Raw genomic sequence first — 20,422 nt, forward strand, 5'->3', positions numbered from 1 at the left:
GCATGATATTCCATGGTATACACGTACCACAATTTGCTAGGCCATTCGTGGGTCGATGGGCACTTGGGCTTCTTCCATGACTTAGCGATTATGAATTGGGCTGCAATAAACATTCTGGTACAGATGTCTTTGTTATATTGTGATTTTTGGTCTTCTGGGTATAAACCTAGTAAAGGAATTATAGGATCGAATGGCAGGTCTATTTTTAGGTCTTTAAGTATTCTCCAAACATCCTTCCAAAAGGAAGGTATTAGTGTACATTCCCACCAGCAGTGTAGAAGTGTGCCCTTTTCTCCACATCCATGCCAACATCTCTGGTTTTGGGATTTTGTTATGTGGGCTACTCTTACTGGGGTTAGGTGATATCTCAAAGTAGTTTTGATTTGCATTTCTCTGATGATTAAGGATGATGAGCTTTTTTTCATGTGTTTGTAGATCATGCATCTGTCTTCTTTAGAGAAGTTTCTCTTCAAGTCCCTTGCCCACCCTGCGATGGGGTCACATGTTCTTTTCTTGCTAATACGTTTGAGTTCTCTGTGGATTCTGGTTATTAGACTTTTATCAGAGGTATAACCTACAAATATTTTCTCCCATTGTGAGGGCTGTCTGCTTGCTTTACTTACTATGTTCTTGGCTGTGCAGAAGCTTTTTAGTTTGATCAAGTCCCAGTAGTGTATTTTTGGTACTGCTTCAATTGCCTGGGGAGTCCTCCTCATAAAATATTCACCCAGGCCGATTCCTTCAAGAGTTTTCCCTACACTTTCTTCAAGTGTTTTTATAGTTTCATGTCTTAAGTTTAAATCTTTTATCCTGTGAGAGTCTATCTTAGTTAATGGTGAAAGGTGTGGATCCAGTTTCAATCTTCTACAGGTTGCCAGCCAGTTCACCCAGCACCATTTGTTAAATAGGGAATCTTTTCCCCACTGAATGTTTTTAATTGGCTTTTCAACGATCAAATAACGGTAAGTAGCTAGATTTCATCTCTTGGTTCTCTATTCTGTTCCAGACATCTACTTCTCTGTTTTTGTGCCAATACCATGCTGTTTTGATCACTATCGATTTATAGTACAGTCTCAGGTCTGGTAGCGTGATTCCTCCTGCCATGTTTTTATTGCTGAGTAATGTTGTGGCTATTCGAGGTTTTTTCTAATTCAATATAAAACAAAGTATTATTTTTTCAAGATATTTAAAATATGACAATGGAGCTTTGATAGAAATTCCATTAAAATTATATATTGCTTTGGGTAGTATAGACATTTTAACAATGTTGATTCTTCCCTGCCATGAGCATGGTATATTTTTCCATTTGTTAACATCTTCAGCTGTTTCTTAAAGTTTCATAGTTCTCTTTGTAGAGATCTTTCACATCCTTTGTTAGGTATACTCCCAAATATTGCATCTTCTTTGGCACTACTGTGAAAAGAATAGAGTCCTTGACTGTTTTTTCCGCTTGGTTATTGTTGGTATATATAAAGGCTACAGATTTATGGGTGTTGATTTTGTAGCCTGAGACATTGCTGTATTCTTTGATCACTTCTAAAAGTTTTGTAGTAGAATCCGTAGTGTTTTCTACAATCATATCATCTGCGAAGAGTGAAAGTTTGATCTTTTCTGACCCTATGTGGATACCCTTGATCACCTTGCTTCCCTAATTGAGATGGCTAAAACTTCCATTACATGTTAAAGAGCCATGGAGACAATGGGCAACTTTGCCTGGTTCCTGATCTAAGTGGAAATGATTTAAATGTCACTCCATTCAATACGATATTGGCTGTGGGTTTGCTGTAGATGGCCTCTATTAGTTTAAGAAATGTCCCTTCTATACCAATTTTCTTAAGAGTTCTGATTAGAAGCGATGCTGGATGTTATCAAAAGCTTTTTCTGCATCAATTGAAAGGAATCATATGGTCCTTATTTTTTAGTTTGTTTATGTGCTGATTTATATTTACAGATTTACATATATTGAACCAGCCTTGAGACCCTGGGATAAATCCCACTTGGTTGTGGTGTATAATTTTTTTGATGTGTTGTTGGATTCTGTTTGTTAGGATCTTATTGAGTATTTTAGCATCAATATTCATTAGTGATATTAGTCTATAATTTTCTTTTCTTGTTGGGTCTTTCCCTGGTTTGGGGATCAAGGTGATGTTTGCTTTGTAGAATGTGTTGGGTAATATTCCTTCTTTTTCTATATTTTGGAAGAGGTTTAGTAATATAAATACTAGTTCTTCTTTAAAGGTTTGGTAGAATTCTGACGAAAAGCCATTTGGTCCTGGGCTTTTCTTTTTAGAGAGACATTGTATAGTTGATGCTATTTCCGAACTTGATATAGGCCCGTTCAACATTTCCACTTCGTTCTGGCTATGTCTTAGTAGGTGGCATACTTCCAGGTATTGGTCGATTTCTTTCAGATTTTCATGTTTCTGAGAGTAGAATTTCTTGTAGCATTCGTTAAGGATTTTTTGAATTTCTGAGGAGTCTGTTGTTATTTCATCATTACCATTTCCAATTGATGAAATTAGAGATTTTACTCTTTTTTTCCTGATTAGGTTGGCTGAAGGTTTATCTATTTTGTTGATTTTTTCAAAAAACCAACTTTTGGATTTATTGATCTGTTGTATAATTCTTTTATTTTCAATTTCATTTAATTCTGCTCTGATTTTGGTTATTTCTTTTCTTCTGCTGGGTTTGGGGTTGAAGTGTTCTTCCTTCTCCAGTTGCTTGAGATGTCCCATTAAGTTATTAACTTCCTCTCTTTCCGTTTTCTTGAGGAAGGCTTGCAGTGCTATAAATTTCCCTCTTAGGATTGCCTTTGCAGTATCCCAGAGGTTCTGGTAATTTGTGTCTTGATTGTTGTTTTGTTCCAAAAATTTGGTGATTTCCTTCTTAATCTCATCTATAACCCATCTATCCTTCAGCATAAGGTTGTTTAGCTTCCATGTTTTTGTATGGGTGTACAGGTTCCTGTTGTTATTGAGTTCAACTTTTATTCCATGATGGTCTGAGAAGATGCAAGGAATAATTTCTATTTTTTTCTAATTTGCTGAGGTTAGATTTGTGGCCTAGGATGTGGTCGATTTTGGAGTATGTTCCGTGGGCTGATGAGAAGAAGTGTATTCAGTTTTGTTGGGATGAAATGTTCTGTAGATGTCTGTTATGTCCAGATGTTGAATGGTTCAATTTCAATCTAAAATTTCTTTGCTTTGCTTCTTTATGGAGAATCTATCCAGCACTGCTAAAGGGGTGTTAAAATGTCCAACTACCTTGGAACTGGAGGAAATCAAGTTGCTCATGTCTGTTAGAGTTTCTCTTATAAATTGTGTTCTTTTTGGGTGCATAAATATTAATAATTGAGATCTCATCATATTGAGTATTACCTTTAACAAATATGAAGTGTCCATCCTTATCCTTCATATTTCAGTTGGTTTAAAACCTATTGCATCTGTGAATAGGATTGCAATACCTGCTTTTTTCTGCTTTCCATTTGCCTGGAATATAGATGACCATCCCTTCACCTTGAGTCTATATTTGTCTTTTAATGTAAGATATGATTCTTGTATGCAGCAGATATCTGGCTTGAGTTTTTGTATCCAGTCAACCAACCTATGCCTCTTTAGAGGACAATTTATTTTATTTTATTTTTTTTTGTTGTTGTTTATTTATTTATTTTTTTTGGCCGGGGCTGGGTTTGAACCCACCACCTCCGGCATATGGGACTGGCATCCTACTCACTGAGCCACAGGCGCCACCCTTTAGAGGACAATTTAAAACATTCACATTAATTGAGAATATTGATAAGCCTTCCAAGAGTCCGGTGGACATTTTTAATCCTTTTGCGACTGTGGAAGTTGGAATTTGATCAAAATTTTCTGGGTGGGTTTACTTTTGTGGTGGAGGATTATGCTGATCTTTATGGAGGATAGGTCTGAGGATATCCTGGAGCTTTGGTTTAGTTATGGCATATTTCTTCAACATGTGAATGGCATTGAAGTATTTAATCTCTCTGTCATAAATGAAACTCAGTTTAGCTGTGTACAGGATCCTGGGTTGAAAGTTATTTTGTTTTGGGAGATTAAAAGTCAATGACCATCCTCTTCTAGCTTGAAAGGTTTCAGCAGAGAGATCTGCAGTTATTCTAATATTCTTGTCCTTGTAGGTGATGGTTTTCTTTCATCTGGCTGCTTTCAGAATTTTCTCCTTCATATTAACTTTAGTGAAATTGATATTATGTGTCTGGGGGATGTCTTATTTGGGTTGAGTCATGCTGGAGTTCTGAAACTGTCTGCTATCTCAATTTCAGAATTTCTTGGCATGTCTGGAAAGTTCTCTTTCATAATCTCATGGAGAAGAGACTCTGTGCCTTGTGAAGCCACTTCGTCACTTTCGGGGATCCCTGTAAGACAAATATTGGTTTTCTTCAAATTGTCCCAGAGCTCTCTGAGAGAGTGATCTGTTTTTGCCCTCCATTTCTCATCCTCTTTGAGAGTTTGGGAGCATTCAAAAGCTTTGTCTTCAATGTCAGAAATCCACAGGATTCTACTGTGTTTCTCAGATCTTTGAGGGCTGCAACTTCTTTTCTCAATGTGTCAAAATCTTTGGTCATTTGGTCTTTGAATTTGTTGAATTCTTGAGATATCTTTTGGGTTACTGCTTGGAATTCTAATTCAATCTTATTTGCTATCCAGATTCTGAATTCGATCTCTGACATCTCAGCTATTTGTTTGTGCATGGGGTCTTGTGATGTGTCTGCCCCATTGATCCTTGGGGGAGTTGATCTACTCTGATTATTCATATTGCCAGAGTTTTTCTGTTGATTTCGCCTCATGATTATTTTTCACCATTGCCTCTCACCATTCTCAGAGTTGGGGAGGTGTCTCTCCAAGAGTAGACCCCAGTGGGATCACTCTATTGTTGCTGGATCTTTGTAGGGTGTGACCCTATGTAGTTCCTCTGGGGCTGCCCCAGCCAGGGAGTTCTGGTTGTGGAAGCAGCTCCGGAGTGTGTCACACCCGAATCCAGCAACAGCACGGGAGGTGGTGTGCATCGTTCTGGGAGTGCCTGGTGCCCAGTGATTTTGGCACAGAGAGCCCAAGGGTCCAGCAGTCTCCTGCCAAGAGAAGGGCTCTGAGCAGAGGCAGGGAGGGCTCCAGAGGGCACATAGCTACCAGAGTTCCTGGCCAGACTTGGAGGCAGGGAGGGTACAGGAGGGAGGATGCAGGGTTGCGCGGCTCCTGCAGTTCCTGGTCAGGGCATGTGGAGGCCCGGTGGGTGTGGGTCGGGGGTTGGGGGTGACAGCACAGCTCTTCTGGAGGTCTGGATGGCACTAAGCCCAGGAGTTTGAGGTTGCTATGAGCTGTGATGCCATGGCACTCTACCCAGGGCTATAGCCCAAGGCTCCAGTGTTCTAAAACTGGTCTCACTTGGCCCCTGGGGATTAAGTCTGTAAGGCAGCTCAGTCCCTGCCTTTAGGCTGCTCAGTCACTAGGTTTACTAGCTCCTGCCCAATCCTTGCTCTGCAACCCTGAGGGCGGAGCTTGCTGAGGCAGTTCTCTCACAATGGCTACCTGTGGCCCACAGCTGAACACTATTAGCTCCGTCCAGCTCAGTGGCTCAGCCTGGGGCCCTAGACAATGCCCAAAGTTCTCCACACTCCTGCTCAAGCTCTCCCCAAGGCATTTCTACTGAGTGCCAAGTCCAAAAACACTGAAAAAGTTCACAGGTAAGGCCTTTCCGGTTTGCAGTCTCACTGCTGCTTGTATTTACAGCTGCCGGCAGGATTAGGTCGATGGAACACACGCAACCACTTGCCAGTTTTCCACTGTTTTTGTCCTCCTCTTGGTGTCCAAAAGTCCCTTGCTGACTCCCTGTATCCTCAAAGGGATGATTATAGGCAGATCCCACCAGCCAGAGATGCCTGGAGTCTTCTCTCCCCAGACTCACCGTGCCCAGTTGTAGGGAAGCTATTACTCGGCCACCATCTTGCTCCACCTCCTTGCTGAAATGTTTTAACACAAATCCTAGCCCTCCTATCATTTTTCCCTTTTACATTAAAAAATCATGGTTTTTAAAAACATTTGTTACATAACTGCAATGTCATTACACACCTAATAATCATCATTAACTCTTGGGTAGCAGCTGATATCCAGTTCATAATCAAGTTTGCCCAGTTGTGTACAAAATGATTCGTTCAATTCAAAATCCAAAGTCCTGCATTGGCTTCTTGTGTCTTTAGATCTCTTAATCTAGAACAGTCTCCCCTTCTCTTTCAAAAGCCACTGGATTATTAGGCAGGATGAATCCCATTCTGGATTTGTCCAGTTGCCTCCTCATAGTGTCACTTCACTTGATTCTGATTCATTGATATTTTGAATAATTATTCTGTTTTCAATTTCATTTAGTTCAGCTCTAATTTTAGATATTTCTTTTCTTCTACTGGGTTTGGAGTTGGAGTGTTCTTCCTTTTCCGGTCTTAATTACCTCTTTAAAGATCCTTTCTCCAACTAGAGTCACATTCTGAGGTACTGAGGGTTAGATCTTCAACGTAGGAATTTGAGGGGTTGGAAGAACAATATTCAACCCATAACACAGCCCCAAAAGTCAACAGTGCTGAGGATGAAAAATCCTGTGAAGTATTAGAGGTAGCTGGCAAATGTTAAGAGTAGGATAGTAAATATTTTGCTAAAATTAGGGGCTTTTTTCCTTGGGCTTTTTTAGGCAGAGTCTCACTCTGTTGCCCCAGGCTAGAACGTCATGGCATCATCCTAGCTCACAGCAACCTCAAATTCTTGGTTTTGAGCCATCCTCTTGCCTCAAATTCCCAACTCAGTGGGACTACAGGTGGCCACCATGACGCCTGGCTAGTTTTTCAATTTTCAGTAGAGACAATGTCTTGTTCTTCCTCAGGTTGATCTTTAACTCTTGAGCTCAAGGGATTCTCTCACCTTGGCCTCCCAGAGTGCTAGGTTTATAGGCCTCAGTCAGTGCACCCCGCTGAATCAAAAAAATTTTGAAATTCTCCTAAGACTGAGCCGAAATTCTTCCTTTAATGTGTTTTTCTGCCCCCTCCTGTTACTGTTACTGTTGTCTTATTCTCTCCTTAGGCTGGAGCCCATTGGTGCAGCTGCCAGTAAGGAATATTCCCTGGAGAAAAACATGGAGAAAATGAAGTCAGATTGGGTTAACATGACGTTCAGCTTCGTGAAATACAGGGACACTGTGAGTCTCAGTTCAACTGCAGCCTCATCCCCACCCCAAAACAGCCCCATTTGTTATGCAGTAGCTTACAGTGGTGATTCATTTGGAATCCCAACTGAACTCACAGAACTAACATCTTGTTTCCTCCTGTCTGCCTGTCTGTGTCACTCATTCTTCCTCTCCTTTGCAAGGATGCTTTTTCAAATCAGAAAGACCTTTAGATTCAGAGCAAAAAAAAAAAAATCAAGCATACATCTCCCAGGGAGGGTGCAGGCTAGTGCAACTTTCCAAAGTTCCTTAGGACCCTCTTCCTCACTGGGAAGAGCACTTCTCAAATGTTAATATGTGCGCGAGTCACCTGGAAAGCTTGTTAAAGTGCAGGCAGGGTCTAAGGTTCTGCAGTTCTAACAAGCACCCAGATAATATCAACCACATTTGGAATAGCAAGGGTGCTATTCTGTTTATTGTCACTTGTAGAGAATTTGTACAGTGCATGCAGAGGTGTATAAACCTAAAGCACTTGTTCAGCTATTTCTTGGGTCTAGCATGGAGTTGGAATGGGGCACAGGGTAGAGATGGGGGTCACTGTTTTGGGTGAGCTGTCATTCGTGGAGACAGTAGACTGCTACTCACGTGCTGCTGACCTTTGGCACTTAAAGCAGTGCTTCGAACCCTAACTGCACATGGGATGCTTATAAAAATTCCCATTGATACAACTTGAACTTTACCTTAGAAATGAAAACAATGTAACCTAAACATTGGTACCCTGATGTTCATCTGAAAAAAAAAATTCCCATTGATTTTTTTTCCTGTTTTCTACACCCCCAGAGTGCCTGGGCATCTGTGTTTATGAGGCACCCCTGTTTTTTCTAACACGCAATGTAGACTGAGAACCAAAGACTCCTAGACCTCCCTCCTCCCTCCAGGCTACATGTTACTCTCTTGGGACTTCTTTTTCCCTTTGGCTGCAATACTCACAATACCTTGATTTCACTTGGATGAGAACTATAGAGATGAAAAGGTGTGAGAGTCTTTCCTCACCCAACATGAGGGTCAGTCATGGCTGGCACTCTTATAACAAAAGACATATTAATAAGAGAAAAATCATAAAACTTTAATCAAAATGTTATATGACAAGGTAGCTTCAGAAAGATCCAAAGGCCCAAGGAAAACTGTATATTTTTATGCTTAGTTTTGACGGAGGAAGGCTGGCTGTATAGGAACATGATTGGACAAAAGGATATGATCTAATGGTAATAGACTGAGGAGGGGACACAGCAAGGCCTGTGTGTTCTCCTTGGCCTCTCTGTGTAGCTTTCCTTCCTCCCAGGTATGAGGTAAGATCCCTCTGTAACAGGGTCTTATGACCTACTATCAGACAAGGTAGGTCAGAGAATTTCTCTGTGGCCAGTTCTTACACAGAAATGGGAGGAAAATTAAAGTTCTATTTCTAGGTTTTATGGCTGGCTCTGGGGAAGAGAAATTCTAGTTTCCATAGCCTGCCTTGGAGAAGAGAAATTCTAGTTTCTATGGCCTGCCTTAGGGAAGAAAGGGGAGAAGGAAAAGGGCAGATGGGAGAAGGTCAGAAAGATCTCCCTTCTGAGGACTTCCTATGTCCTTCAGTTCAAAGTACTCAGCACACCAAGGCACCATATTTGGGGGCATCATGTACTGAACCCAAACAGACCTACACACATACCAGTGAGAGACCTGGGAGCACAGGGGCTCATTACTGGGCCTTTCTCAGCAACACCAGGCTGCTATGGGTTCTATTTGCTCAGTTCTGCATGATCTGATTGGACTAGATGCTGCTATAATGCAAGGCGTTAGGCTGACATGAAGAGATAAGCTAGGGAACCTGTGCAGCTTAGACCTGGCTGATATACAGAGCTTTTGACTAAAATAGCTATTGACAAGGATCAACATAAAATGAGAATCAAGATACTACTTTACACATATCGGTGGCTGCTCCTAGATACTGGTAAAAGGTAGATGAGAAAATATCTTCTAAGCCCTATCTAGCCACCCAAATTAGGCTTGACAAGAAGTGAAATAGAGCAGGAAAGACCAAACCTGCTGCAGGGGAACAGACCTTTATCACCTGGTTTGCCACAATGCCCTTAGAGGAAAAGTGCCATCCAGAGGCTGACCTTTAAGGCATACCTTAAACTTTACCTACTAGAGAAATATGATTCAGCAAAGTATAGAACAGGGGTCCCCAAACTTTCTTGGTTCACAAAGGCTTTTGTGTCCTAAGTACTTTTTCATGGTGACTCTAGGCCAAAAGAAATTCCTAATAGCTTTGCTTATGAAGTAATCAGGTCTGAACAACTTACTAAGGATTTATTTCCTATCAACTTAGCAGATAGTTTTTTAAAAATACATATAAATTGAAAGAAAGAACAAGATTTTATTTTATTTTTTAATAACGACAATTATTTATTCTGAGTTGGCTGCTGTGCCCTGGGACATGTGAGTGCATGGTCTGAGGGTCTAGGCCCAACAAGTCAGATTAGTACCTGATCCTCCTTCCTAAGGGAAAGGAGAGACTAGAAAGCAGGTGGACAGAGAAGTAGGAACATAGAGAAGTAGCAGAAGTTTTCCTTCCCAACAGATGCTAATTGTGGGTCTGAGATTAACCTGTATTTGATTTCTGCAAAGGAGGTGGACAATAAGTATCTTTAAGAACAGTTTCAAGGAAGAAAATAGAAATCTCATCCCCAATAGATTCCTGTCACACTGGAGCGGGGTTCTGAGCTAAGAGGCCTTGAGCAAACAGCATGAAAAATGGAAGGGGCTGTTGTCAGGATTTTGACAGGATGGGGCTTCTTAATTTGCAGGATACAAGCATCTTGTGTGCGGTTGATGACATTCAACTGCTACTCGATGATCATGTGATAAAGACCCAGACCATGTGTGGCTCCGCCTTCATCAAACCAATAGAAGCAGAATGCCGGGTAAGAGGAAATGAGGTTGGATGTTTTGTGATGTCCCATTAGTTTTAGGTTCTTCAGAGGAGGGGGAAGGTCATCAAGTTCATTTAACAAAGAAACTCACTTTCTCCCCATTGGAAAAAAAATAACACAAGACTGAAAGCAATGATCATCCAAATAAGCATATGGCATGCTGAGCCTTTGCAATTCTCTGCCAAAAGAGGAGATTTGGAGGCATCAAGTAAACATACGTTTGGAAAGTATTTCATGGGCAATAGTAACCCTGACTGCAAACCATCTGAGGGTGAGGATTTGGCTTCCTACACTCATTGTTCACAGAAATGACATAAACTCATAGCACAGTTTCTGGAGCCAGACTGCCTGGATCCAAATTCTAATGCAGCCTCTTATTAGTTGCGTGACCTTGGACAAATTGCTTGAACAGTTGTGTCTCCATTTCAGCATTTGTAAAGTGAGATTTGTAATAACATCTGTCTCATAAGGCTGTTGGATTAAATTGGTTTTATATGCAAAAAGCACTCAGGTCATCACTTGTCACAAAATAACTCTCATTATTTCACTAGAATGTGAGTTCCATAAGAACAAGAACTCTTGTTTGTTTCCTTTATTGCTGTAGCTGCCCTGCCTGGAACAGTGACCAGAGCACATGGAGTACTTAATAAGTATTTGGTTAAACAAGTAAATGAATAAATAAATGAATTCATTATCTGTTTGTTTAGTCCATGAGCCTGTGATGCAGAGTGGCAGGTTAATGATTCTGATTTGAAATGCTAAATTCATAGAAATGGGAAGAAAAGCTACTTCGGGTGCAGGAAAATTTGGATGCCTGGTTGAAGTGCCAATCCACCTGGCTATACCTGGAACCAATTTTCAGTTCAGTGGACATCATAGCCCAGATGCCAGAAGAGGGCAGGAAATTTGCCACTGTTGATAGTTACTGGAAATCGCTCATGTCCCAAGCGGTAAGTTTTTATCCCCTAGTACAGTGGTTCTCAACCTGTAGGTTGTGACCCCTTTAGGGGTCCAATGACCCTTTCACAGGGGTCACCAAAATACATCCTGCATATCAGATATTTACATTATGATTCATAACAGTAGCAAAATTACAGTTATGAAGTAGCAACGAAAATAATTTTATGTTTGGGGGTCATCCCAACATGAGGAACTGTATTAAAGGGTCGCAGCATTAGGAAGGTTGAGAACCACTGCCCTAGCATGTGTCACCAGCAGGAATGTAGGATGCCATACAGATGTTTCCTCATTGTGCATTGTAATCATATTCCTTGAAACTTGAAAATAAACTCTACCTTTTTCTAATGTCAAAAGCTAGTATTATTATTTAAAATGCAAACATAGAAATATGTAACGTGGAAAGTAAAAGTCTTTTGAAATCCCACCTCCCTACCAGTTTGTATTATTTAGCTACCATTTCTAATGAAGTATGTCATAGAAGACTTTATTTGCTACAGGATAATGCAATAGTTGAGAATCCTTTTAGAATTCCAATAATTATCCACATTCTGTTACTCAGTTATTTAACAAATGTTTATTCAGTACCTACGATGACCCAGGCATTAGACTAGGAGTCAGAAAATACTTGAAGATATAAAGAATATGATTTCTGCCTTCAAAGAATTTACTATTTTGTGGGAGATAGACTTGGATAAATAAGAGCTGTAATAGAAGAATACAGGCCAGGTGCAGTGGCTCACGCCTGTAATCCCAGCACTCTGGGAAGCTAAGCCGATGGATTGCTTGAGCTCAGAAGTTCAAGACCAGTCTGAGCAAAAGCAAGACCCCTGTCTCTAAAAATAGCCAGGTGTTGTGGGGGGCATCTGTATTCCCAGCTACTTAGGAGGCTGAGGTCAGAGAATTGCTTGAACCCAAGAATTTGAAGTTACTATGAGCTAAGTTGATTCCATGGCACTCTAGCCTAGGCAACAGATTGAGACTCTAGCTCAATAAATAAATAAATACTCAGGAGCTAAGACCAGCCTGAGCAAGAGCGAGAGCCCATCTCCACTAAAAAATAGAAAAAATAGTTGGGCATTGTGGCAGGCATCTCTAGTCTCAGAGTCTTGGGAGGCTGAGGCAAGAGGATTGCTTGAACCCAAGAGTTTGAGGTCACTGTGAGCTATGATGCCATATCACTCTAGGCGACAAAGTGAGATTCTGTCTCAAAAAAAAAAAAAAAGAAAGAAAAGAAAAGAAATGTATGCAAACCGTATTTAGAATATGGAAGAGTGATTTAATAGCCTGGGGTGTGCAGAAAGGCCTCCAAAGCAAGTGACATTGGAACAAAACCTTGAAGGATGAGAAAGCAGTTATACTAGTATAGAATGTCATGGTCTGAACTCTAAACTCTCAGGAGTTAGAATATAATTGGCTCAGTTGGTTTCAGCTGCCCATCTCCCACCCAATCAGCTATGGCCAGAGGAACAAGGTCATGTTACATGAGCACTCACCCTGGGGAAATTAGGAAGGGGACTAGGATACACTAGCTGAGCAGAAGGCACGGTTAGCTGATGGGCTGGTCACACATTCATTACAATGACTAATCCCAGAACTTGGAATTCCCACGATGATGCTCACATTTTTTGATGAACCTAGGTGAAAGATAACAGGGTTCTGGTGGCAGCAGACCAGCCACGGATGACCGAGAAGCTTCAAGAAGCCAATCTTCTGTTGGAGGACATCCAGAAGGGTCTGAATGATTACCTGGAGAAGAAGAGACTATTTTTTCCCAGGTATTTAGTATTGTTCTATTACTTGGAATTACCCTTTTGACCCACATGTAGGAGGAATTACATTTTGCACACTGAGAGTTGGCTTTGACCAATCTATTGCATATTCTTTTCTGGTTCTCCATTCCCCCAAGAGATAGCTTTCAGGAATGAAACATGTCTTCATGGTCATTATTTAGCAGGAGGTTGAGTGGACATCACTGGGGATCAAATCCACACTTGGCCCAACCAGTATTGTTGTTTTCTTCAGTTAAAGGCATACAGTCATCACAATTGTGAGCCCTGTCTTTAGAATTAAACAGAACTTCTTTGGAGTCTCAGCCTTTCCATGTGTTAGTCTTGAGACCTCCCACAAACCCATCCAAGCTTCAAGTTCTACACTGTAATTCTGGGATAAAATAATGACTTCCCTACTTGATATATTTGTTGTACAGATCAGTGAGCTCATGTTGCAAAACACTTAGCACCTAGATCTTGTTTTTCAAACCTTTTTCATCTTATGGCATACTTGAACCTACAGTTAAACTTTGGCATCACATTTAAATTATTTTGATCAAAAAAAGGAGTAAAAAGAATATACTTACTGTTCTTTGAACTTCTTTTAGAAATAATTTAATTAATGATCGTTAAGTATTTTCACAGCCCACCTAAAATCCTCTCACAGCACACCAGTGTACACTGTGGAAAATGGCTGACCTAGACTATGATCAAGAATTGTTAGCTACATTTTTGCCATCAAATTTTGTAGTTTCTAATAGGTATGTTTATAAATGTTTGACTCTTTATTCCCCATAAGAACCAATGTTCTTCTGTGTATAAGTCAAGATAATTTTAGAGGGCTAGTTCCAAAAAGGAAGGTCCTGTCTCCTGATAATCAATCCAAGTATAGTTTACCACAAATGATCACTCTTGTCTTCTGACTCCAGTTAGGATATTTGTTCCTGATTCATCTTTAAGTAAATTTTAGTGTTCTCTTCTATGGAGACAAAGTTGGTTTCTTGGTATCTACCAAAAACAACAAAAAAAAGTAATTTGTTTGGAATTCAGAAATATCTTTGCTATCTACTCAATGTAGCATTATCCCATAGAACTTCCTATAATATAGCAATGTTCTATATCTCTGCTATCCAATGCAGCAGCCATTAGCCACAACTAGCCCATGAGCACTTGAAATATGGCCAGTGTGAGAAAGCCAAATTTTTAATTTATTTAACATTGTTAAAAATATAAATATCCACTGTGTTGGCTAGCATACACATAGCACAAATATTGGAAGGAACCCTAATTTGGAAGGGCAAAATTTGGGAAGACATTAAACTTGCAAAACCTCTGAGGTTTGAGCTTCTAGTTCTATACCAACTACCATTATTCCTAATAAAAATACGAATAATAGCTAACACTGATATAGCACTTAACTTATTCCAGGACCCCACTGTAAGTGCTTTAAAATTATTACTTATTTGATACTCACAATAATCCTAGGAGACTGAGAGCATTATTATTGTTCCCATATTATAAATAAAAAATAGTAATTTGCCCAATGACACAGGGCTGGTAGATAGCCAAGCTAGAATTCAAACCCAGGAAGTCTAGATAAGCTACTCAATCTTTTAACTTCTCTGAGCCACATTTTTTCCTAAGTTAAAGACATACACATACACACCCCTCAATATTTCTTTATACATTTTTATAAAATAAAATTAAGCACTCAGAAAACACTCTGAAAATGTTGCTAGTTGCATAATTTAATTTTATCTTAAAAATACAGAGCATTAAGTAATGATTTTAATTTATACAAATGTATTATTATTACTCTTATAGTCATTGAGTCTGATTTACTATCACACCTGATGGAGACAGAGGTGATATAAATCCATATAAATCACTCATTTGAATTTTGCCTGAATTTTGACATCTTCATTAGATATTGGTCAGTCAGTCAACCAACAAATAATTATTGCGCTCTTCCCATCTGCTCAACACTGCAGATACAGTGTATTAGTTTGCTGGCTGTATAATGAACCACCCCAAATCTTAGTACAACACTGTAGCTCACAATTCCATGAGTTGACAGATGGGGCTGAGCTCAGCTGGGTGGTTCTTCTGGCTCACTGCAGTCAGATGACAGTTGATGGATCTGGTGGTGACTTCCTAATAGCTAGAGCAACAGGTTGTTGGACCATATGTCTTTCATTCTCTAGAAGGTTAGCCTGGGTTTATTCATACAGTGGTGGTCACAGGGTTCTCAAGAGCAGCAAGAGTGGAAGCATGAAGACTTCTTGACGTCTAGGCTTAGAACTTATACAAACTCAAGTTCACTACAATCTATTGGCCAAAGCAAGACACAGAACCAGTTAAGGTTCAAGAGATGTGAAAATAGACTCTACCATTTGATGAGAAGGGCTATAAATTTTGTGGCCATTTTTGTAACATATCCTAGACAGTGAAGACCACAAGCATGTGGTCCCTCCATTATAGAGCTTCCATCCTGATGGTCATAGTAGAAATTTGTACGTCAAACATTTTCTGAAGTTTGTTTGTTGCTGCTTTGGGGGCCTGAGCAAGAGACAAAGTTGTCTTATTATATTCGGTTTAGAAGGTGGTAGAGTCCTATGTCTGTGAACAGGCTCATTATTACTATTCACTTTCTTGTATCACACCTGTAATATTTTCTAACATGCCTGGAGAGAAGGAAAGACAAGGAAGTCTTTCCTCTCTCTTCCTGATGAGTGGTTCTCAACACTGACTGAACATTAGAATCCCCACAATTTTTAAAAATATAAATTTTCCCAGACCCACTGCAGGATCGATTATATTTGAATCTCTAGGCAGTGGAAATTTTTATAAGTTATCCAGGTGATTACAAAGTACAGCCAAAGTTGAGGACCACTGTTCTATCCAGACCCCTTTCAACTGGTAGCACCCACTTCCCAAAACATATTAAACTAATACATCAGCTATCATTCTTTCTGTTGCTCTCAGAGTCAAAAATCATTTTCAAGCCAGATACAGTGGTACATGCCTGTAGTTCTACCTACTTCGCAAGCTGAGACAGGAGGATCATTTGAGCCCAAAAGTTTGAGCCCAGCCTTAGCGACATAGTAAGATACCATCTCTTTAAGAAACTCTCCACCTTCTATGCCCTAGATAATAAATTATAAAGGACAGTAGGCCTCAGAAAAGACCCTAGGGCATATCTTGTATGAACGTGGATATTAACTACCTATTGGAGAGAAAAGTTCTCAGAAGAGGTTCGTTATCATCTTCCTTTGCTTTGAAATAGGTTCTTCTTCCTATCAAATGATGAGCTGCTTGAGATCTTATCCGAGACAAAGGACCCCCTTCGAGTACAGCCACACTTGAAGAAATGTTTTGAAGGAATTGCCAAGCTGGAGTTTACAGACAATTTGGAAATTGTGGGCATGATCAGCTCAGAAAAAGAAACAGTTCCATTCATTGGCAAAATCTACCCAGCTAATGCCAAAGTAACTCCCTCTATTTATCTTTGATTGTTTTCTCACTAACAGAGCAAACCAGAATGAGGCAGAAAGCATATTGGTAGAGTACTAGGATGCTAGCTTCAGACTGTTCAGATTTGAAGAAACATCTGGGTTGTTAACAACTTAACAACTAGTAGTTGGGAAAGTTAATCTTTCTAAGTCTCAGTTTACCCATCTCCAAGAAGTGTATTACACTGAAATCCACATGACATGCTAAATTTGTGGAAGGATTTTAAACAAACTTGATGTGAAGGTAGTAGTAAAAATCACATCTAAACAACTGATTCTGTTAGATCTCAATGTGCATACCCCAACTGATTCTGTCAGACAGACAGCTTCTCTTATTTTTAAGTCAGTAAAACATCATAAGATTAGTAACAGGTATGATGCTACTTAACCCAGGTTTTTATATATATGTCCTTATATAATGAGTAAAATGTAAATTACTGAGCATGACACACTCTCAAGTGGAAACTGACAAGGACCCTTGGCCTTCTATTGTTGACTGTTTTTGACACTCACGCATAGAAATTGCAGCCATCACATTTCCAACTCAAACACTAGCTAGCTTACAAGCACCTAACATCAACAACTACATTTACCTGAAATTCTAAAAGTGAATAATTTGCTGCATATGTGAATTGGCTGTGGAGAGTTAATCAAAATCCAAATGGCTAGACTGCATCCACACAATTAAAACAGAAAGACTGGGGGTGAGAATCAGACATTCATATTTTTTTAAATTTTATTTTATTTATTTTTTTTATATACCATTTGACTTATTTTCATCACACCGGTTAACATAGCCTTCCTGGCATTTTCTTAGTTATTGTGTTAAGACATTTATATTCTACATTTAGTAAGTTTCACATGTACCCTTGTAAGATGCACTGTAGGCGTAGTCCCACCAATCACCCTCCCTCCGCCCACCCTCCCTTCTCCCCTCCCCTCCCTTTCCTTTTTTCCCATATTCTTAGGTTATAATTGGGTTATAGCTTTCATATGAAAGCTATAAATTAGTTTCATAGTAGGGCTGAGTACATTGGATACTTTTTCTTCCATTCTTGAGATACTTTACTAAGAAGAATATGCTCCCAGACATTCGTATTTTTTAAAGATTCCCACAGCAGAGTTTGGGAACCATTGGAATAAGGCATGAATCACAATTGTTCATTAACAAGGAGCAATTTATTGTATTAGCTGAACTATGGATGTTTAACTTTGCCTCCTGAGAAGCTGTCTGTTTTAGAAAATGACATGAAAGAAATGCACTTAAAAAATTCCCTATTACTGGCCAGGCTTAGTGGTTCTCTCCCAAAATCCCAGCCTACTGGGAGGCCAAAACCAGCCTGAGCAAGAATGATACCCCATCTCTACTAAAAACAGAAAAAATTAGCCAGGCATTGTGGCAGGCACCTGTAATCCCAGCTACTCAGGAGACTGAAACAAGAGGATTGCTTGCACCCAGGAGTTTCAGGCTGCTGTGAGTTAAGCTGATGCCATGGCACTCTGTCTCAAAAAAAAAACAAAAACATTTTTTTTTTATTACCTCTTTAGAAGGCATATACCTCTGAGAATATAGGAAATAAATGTTAAGGGTTAAGAAGGTATTTTGGCTTGAAGAGATATCAAGCCGAAAAGCTTTTGGCCTTCCTCCAGCCCTGTTCAGAGAGAAAACTGGTTGGGCCCACAGTTCCCCTCTCTGGGCTTGAATTGACTACTACAGCTCTGGCCATGGCTCTGTTTGTCCTTGTCCCATAGGGCATGGTGGAAAAGTGGCTGCAGCAGGTGGAGCAGATGATGCTTGCCAGTCTGCGGGAAGTCATTGGACTCGGGATTGAAGCATATGTCCAGGTAAACATGGATCAGGATACACATGCCAGGGTACTTTCAGGGAGAAAGTTAAATAAATCCGTCCAATTAGCCCCTCCATCTTTCTAGAAAAACCCACCCCTCTGTGACTGTCTTTGCTTTACCCACTGAATCCTGGGGCAGTGAACATATTTCTGGTGAAACGTTTGCAGTGAGAAGCAGGTGATCTAAAAGAAGAGGGTTAGCCTCCATTCTCCTTTCTGTCAAATGGATTGATGGCGTGAGGTCTTTTTAGAGGACCTTGCAGTTGAACATTGATTTATATCACAGATGCCTAAAGGGTCAAACTCATTAAGCTCATTAAGTTTTAGGGGAACAAGTATGACATAAGACCTAAAAGAAAATAATCTATTCCAATAAATCATTAGCCAGCCTCTAGCAAGAATCACACTGGCTAACTCTAACTTTTGTCCTCTCTACTTCATATGCCCTTTCTTATTTTCAGGCCCCTGTTCCCATTCCCAGACCCTTTCCATAGAACAAAACAATATTCAATTAACACCTTTACACTGATCCTGTGTGTGGTGGACTGACCTGCTGTTCCTTACAGTGATATTTGCATTGTAAGATGAAAGAACAAGCCTTTTTCCTATGACTTGTTCTAAATAAAAAAATTAAAGAAAAACAGCTACCAGTAGCAAATTAGGTCATGCAATTGAATCTATAGCAAGAGTCAACAGACTTTTTCTGTAAAGGGCCAGGTAATAAATACTTTTAGCTCTGCCGGTCACACTCCCATTGCAGCTATCTTTTTAAAAATAAATTTTATGTGTATGTTTAAGATATGCAAGACATGGCTCAGTGCCCATAGTACAGTGGTTACGGCACCATCCACATACACCCAGGCTGGCAGATTCGAACTTGGCCCGCGCCTGCTAAAACAACAATGACAACTGCAAACAAAAAATAGCCGGATGTCGTGGCAGGTGCCTGTAGTCCCAGCGACTTGGGAGGCTGAGGCAAAAGAATCACTTATGCCCGGGAGTTGGAGGTTGCTGTGAGCTGTGATGCCATAGCACTCTACCCAGGGTGACATAGTGAGACTCCGTCTCAAGAAAAAAAAAAAAAAAGATATGCAACACAGTTATAAGATACATACAAACAGTAGAATGGTTACTGTAGTTTTGCCCTTGAAATGCAAAAGCAGCATGGACCATAGGTAAATGATGGGCATGGCTGTTTTAAAACAACTTAATTCACAAAACAATCTATGTACTTATGTACATAGTTTTCCCGTTCCTGACCTATAGTATAAGGAAAAAGGGGCAGAGAATGTTGGCTTAGGAAACTGTGGCCCAGCTCTGCAATACTAAAGAGCCATTTAAAAGAGTAGTTATGCCAGTAGCTACTATGCCAGTAGCTCATGCCTGTAATCCTAGCACTTTAGAAGGCCAAGGCAGGAGGATCTTTTGAGCCCAGGAGTTTGAGGTTATATCACACCACTGTCCTCTAGCTGAGTAACACAACAAGACCCCATCTCTAAAAAATAAAATATAAAATAAAAATAGTATAAATAAACAAAATAAAATAAAAATAGTATGTATGAGTACTCTCTGAACACCACCTTGATAATAACAATGTCAAAAATTGCTAACTGGGAGCATGAAAAAAATGCCAAAAGTTGATGAGATTTTTGGCAAATTTTTTTCTGTTTCATAAAATTCAGAGAGGAATAAATGGGTAATTCCAGAGATGTCAAGCTTTGTAGCTGTCTAGGATGGAGGAAGATGTTGTTTTTGTTATGGGAGTAACACAACAAAATTGTGGGGCCTATTGTTATAAAATCAATTTAAGTCAACATGATGAACTGATCCTACAAGAAGTCCCTGCACTTTCCTAGGTCCCTCGTAATCAGTGGGTCTTGCAGTGGCCTGGCCAGGTGGTCATCTGTGTCTCCTCCATCTATTGGACCAGGGAAGTGTCTGAAGCCGTGGTGGAAAATACTCTACCTGTGAGTGAGCCTGCTACGAAGCTTGCAGAGAAGATAAAAGTATCAATTAGGATTTGAATGACCTAAAGTTAGAGCAGCCATTTAAACAAAATAGTTGGATCCCACAGTGTCAGAGAAATCAGGATTCTTATGAGGACAGGGGGACGAAGAATTTGAAATTGAGGCTATCTTGGAGTTCTATAGTGCAAGACCTCTCAAACTCCTTCC

General features: G+C 40.0%; 1 protein-coding gene across 1 annotated transcript in view; it reads left to right on the top strand.

Moving 5' to 3' along the window:
• The window catches only part of DNAH3 (dynein axonemal heavy chain 3), a 221,999-nt gene that overhangs the window by 94,843 nt on the left and 106,734 nt on the right, over nucleotides 1–20,422 (top strand). Inside the window, exons 20-26 of the mRNA XM_053556151.1 lie at nucleotides 7,101–7,215; nucleotides 10,035–10,151; nucleotides 10,931–11,110; nucleotides 12,759–12,895; nucleotides 16,176–16,377; nucleotides 18,154–18,246; nucleotides 20,105–20,215. Of these exons, the coding sequence (XP_053412126.1) occupies nucleotides 7,101–7,215; nucleotides 10,035–10,151; nucleotides 10,931–11,110; nucleotides 12,759–12,895; nucleotides 16,176–16,377; nucleotides 18,154–18,246; nucleotides 20,105–20,215 (955 nt within the window). The remainder of the gene's footprint in view (nucleotides 1–7,100; nucleotides 7,216–10,034; nucleotides 10,152–10,930; nucleotides 11,111–12,758; nucleotides 12,896–16,175; nucleotides 16,378–18,153; nucleotides 18,247–20,104; nucleotides 20,216–20,422) is intronic.

The sequence above is a fragment of the Nycticebus coucang genome, chromosome 12, assembly GCF_027406575.1.
Source record: "Nycticebus coucang isolate mNycCou1 chromosome 12, mNycCou1.pri, whole genome shotgun sequence".
Lineage (NCBI taxonomy): Eukaryota > Metazoa > Chordata > Mammalia > Primates > Lorisidae > Nycticebus > Nycticebus coucang.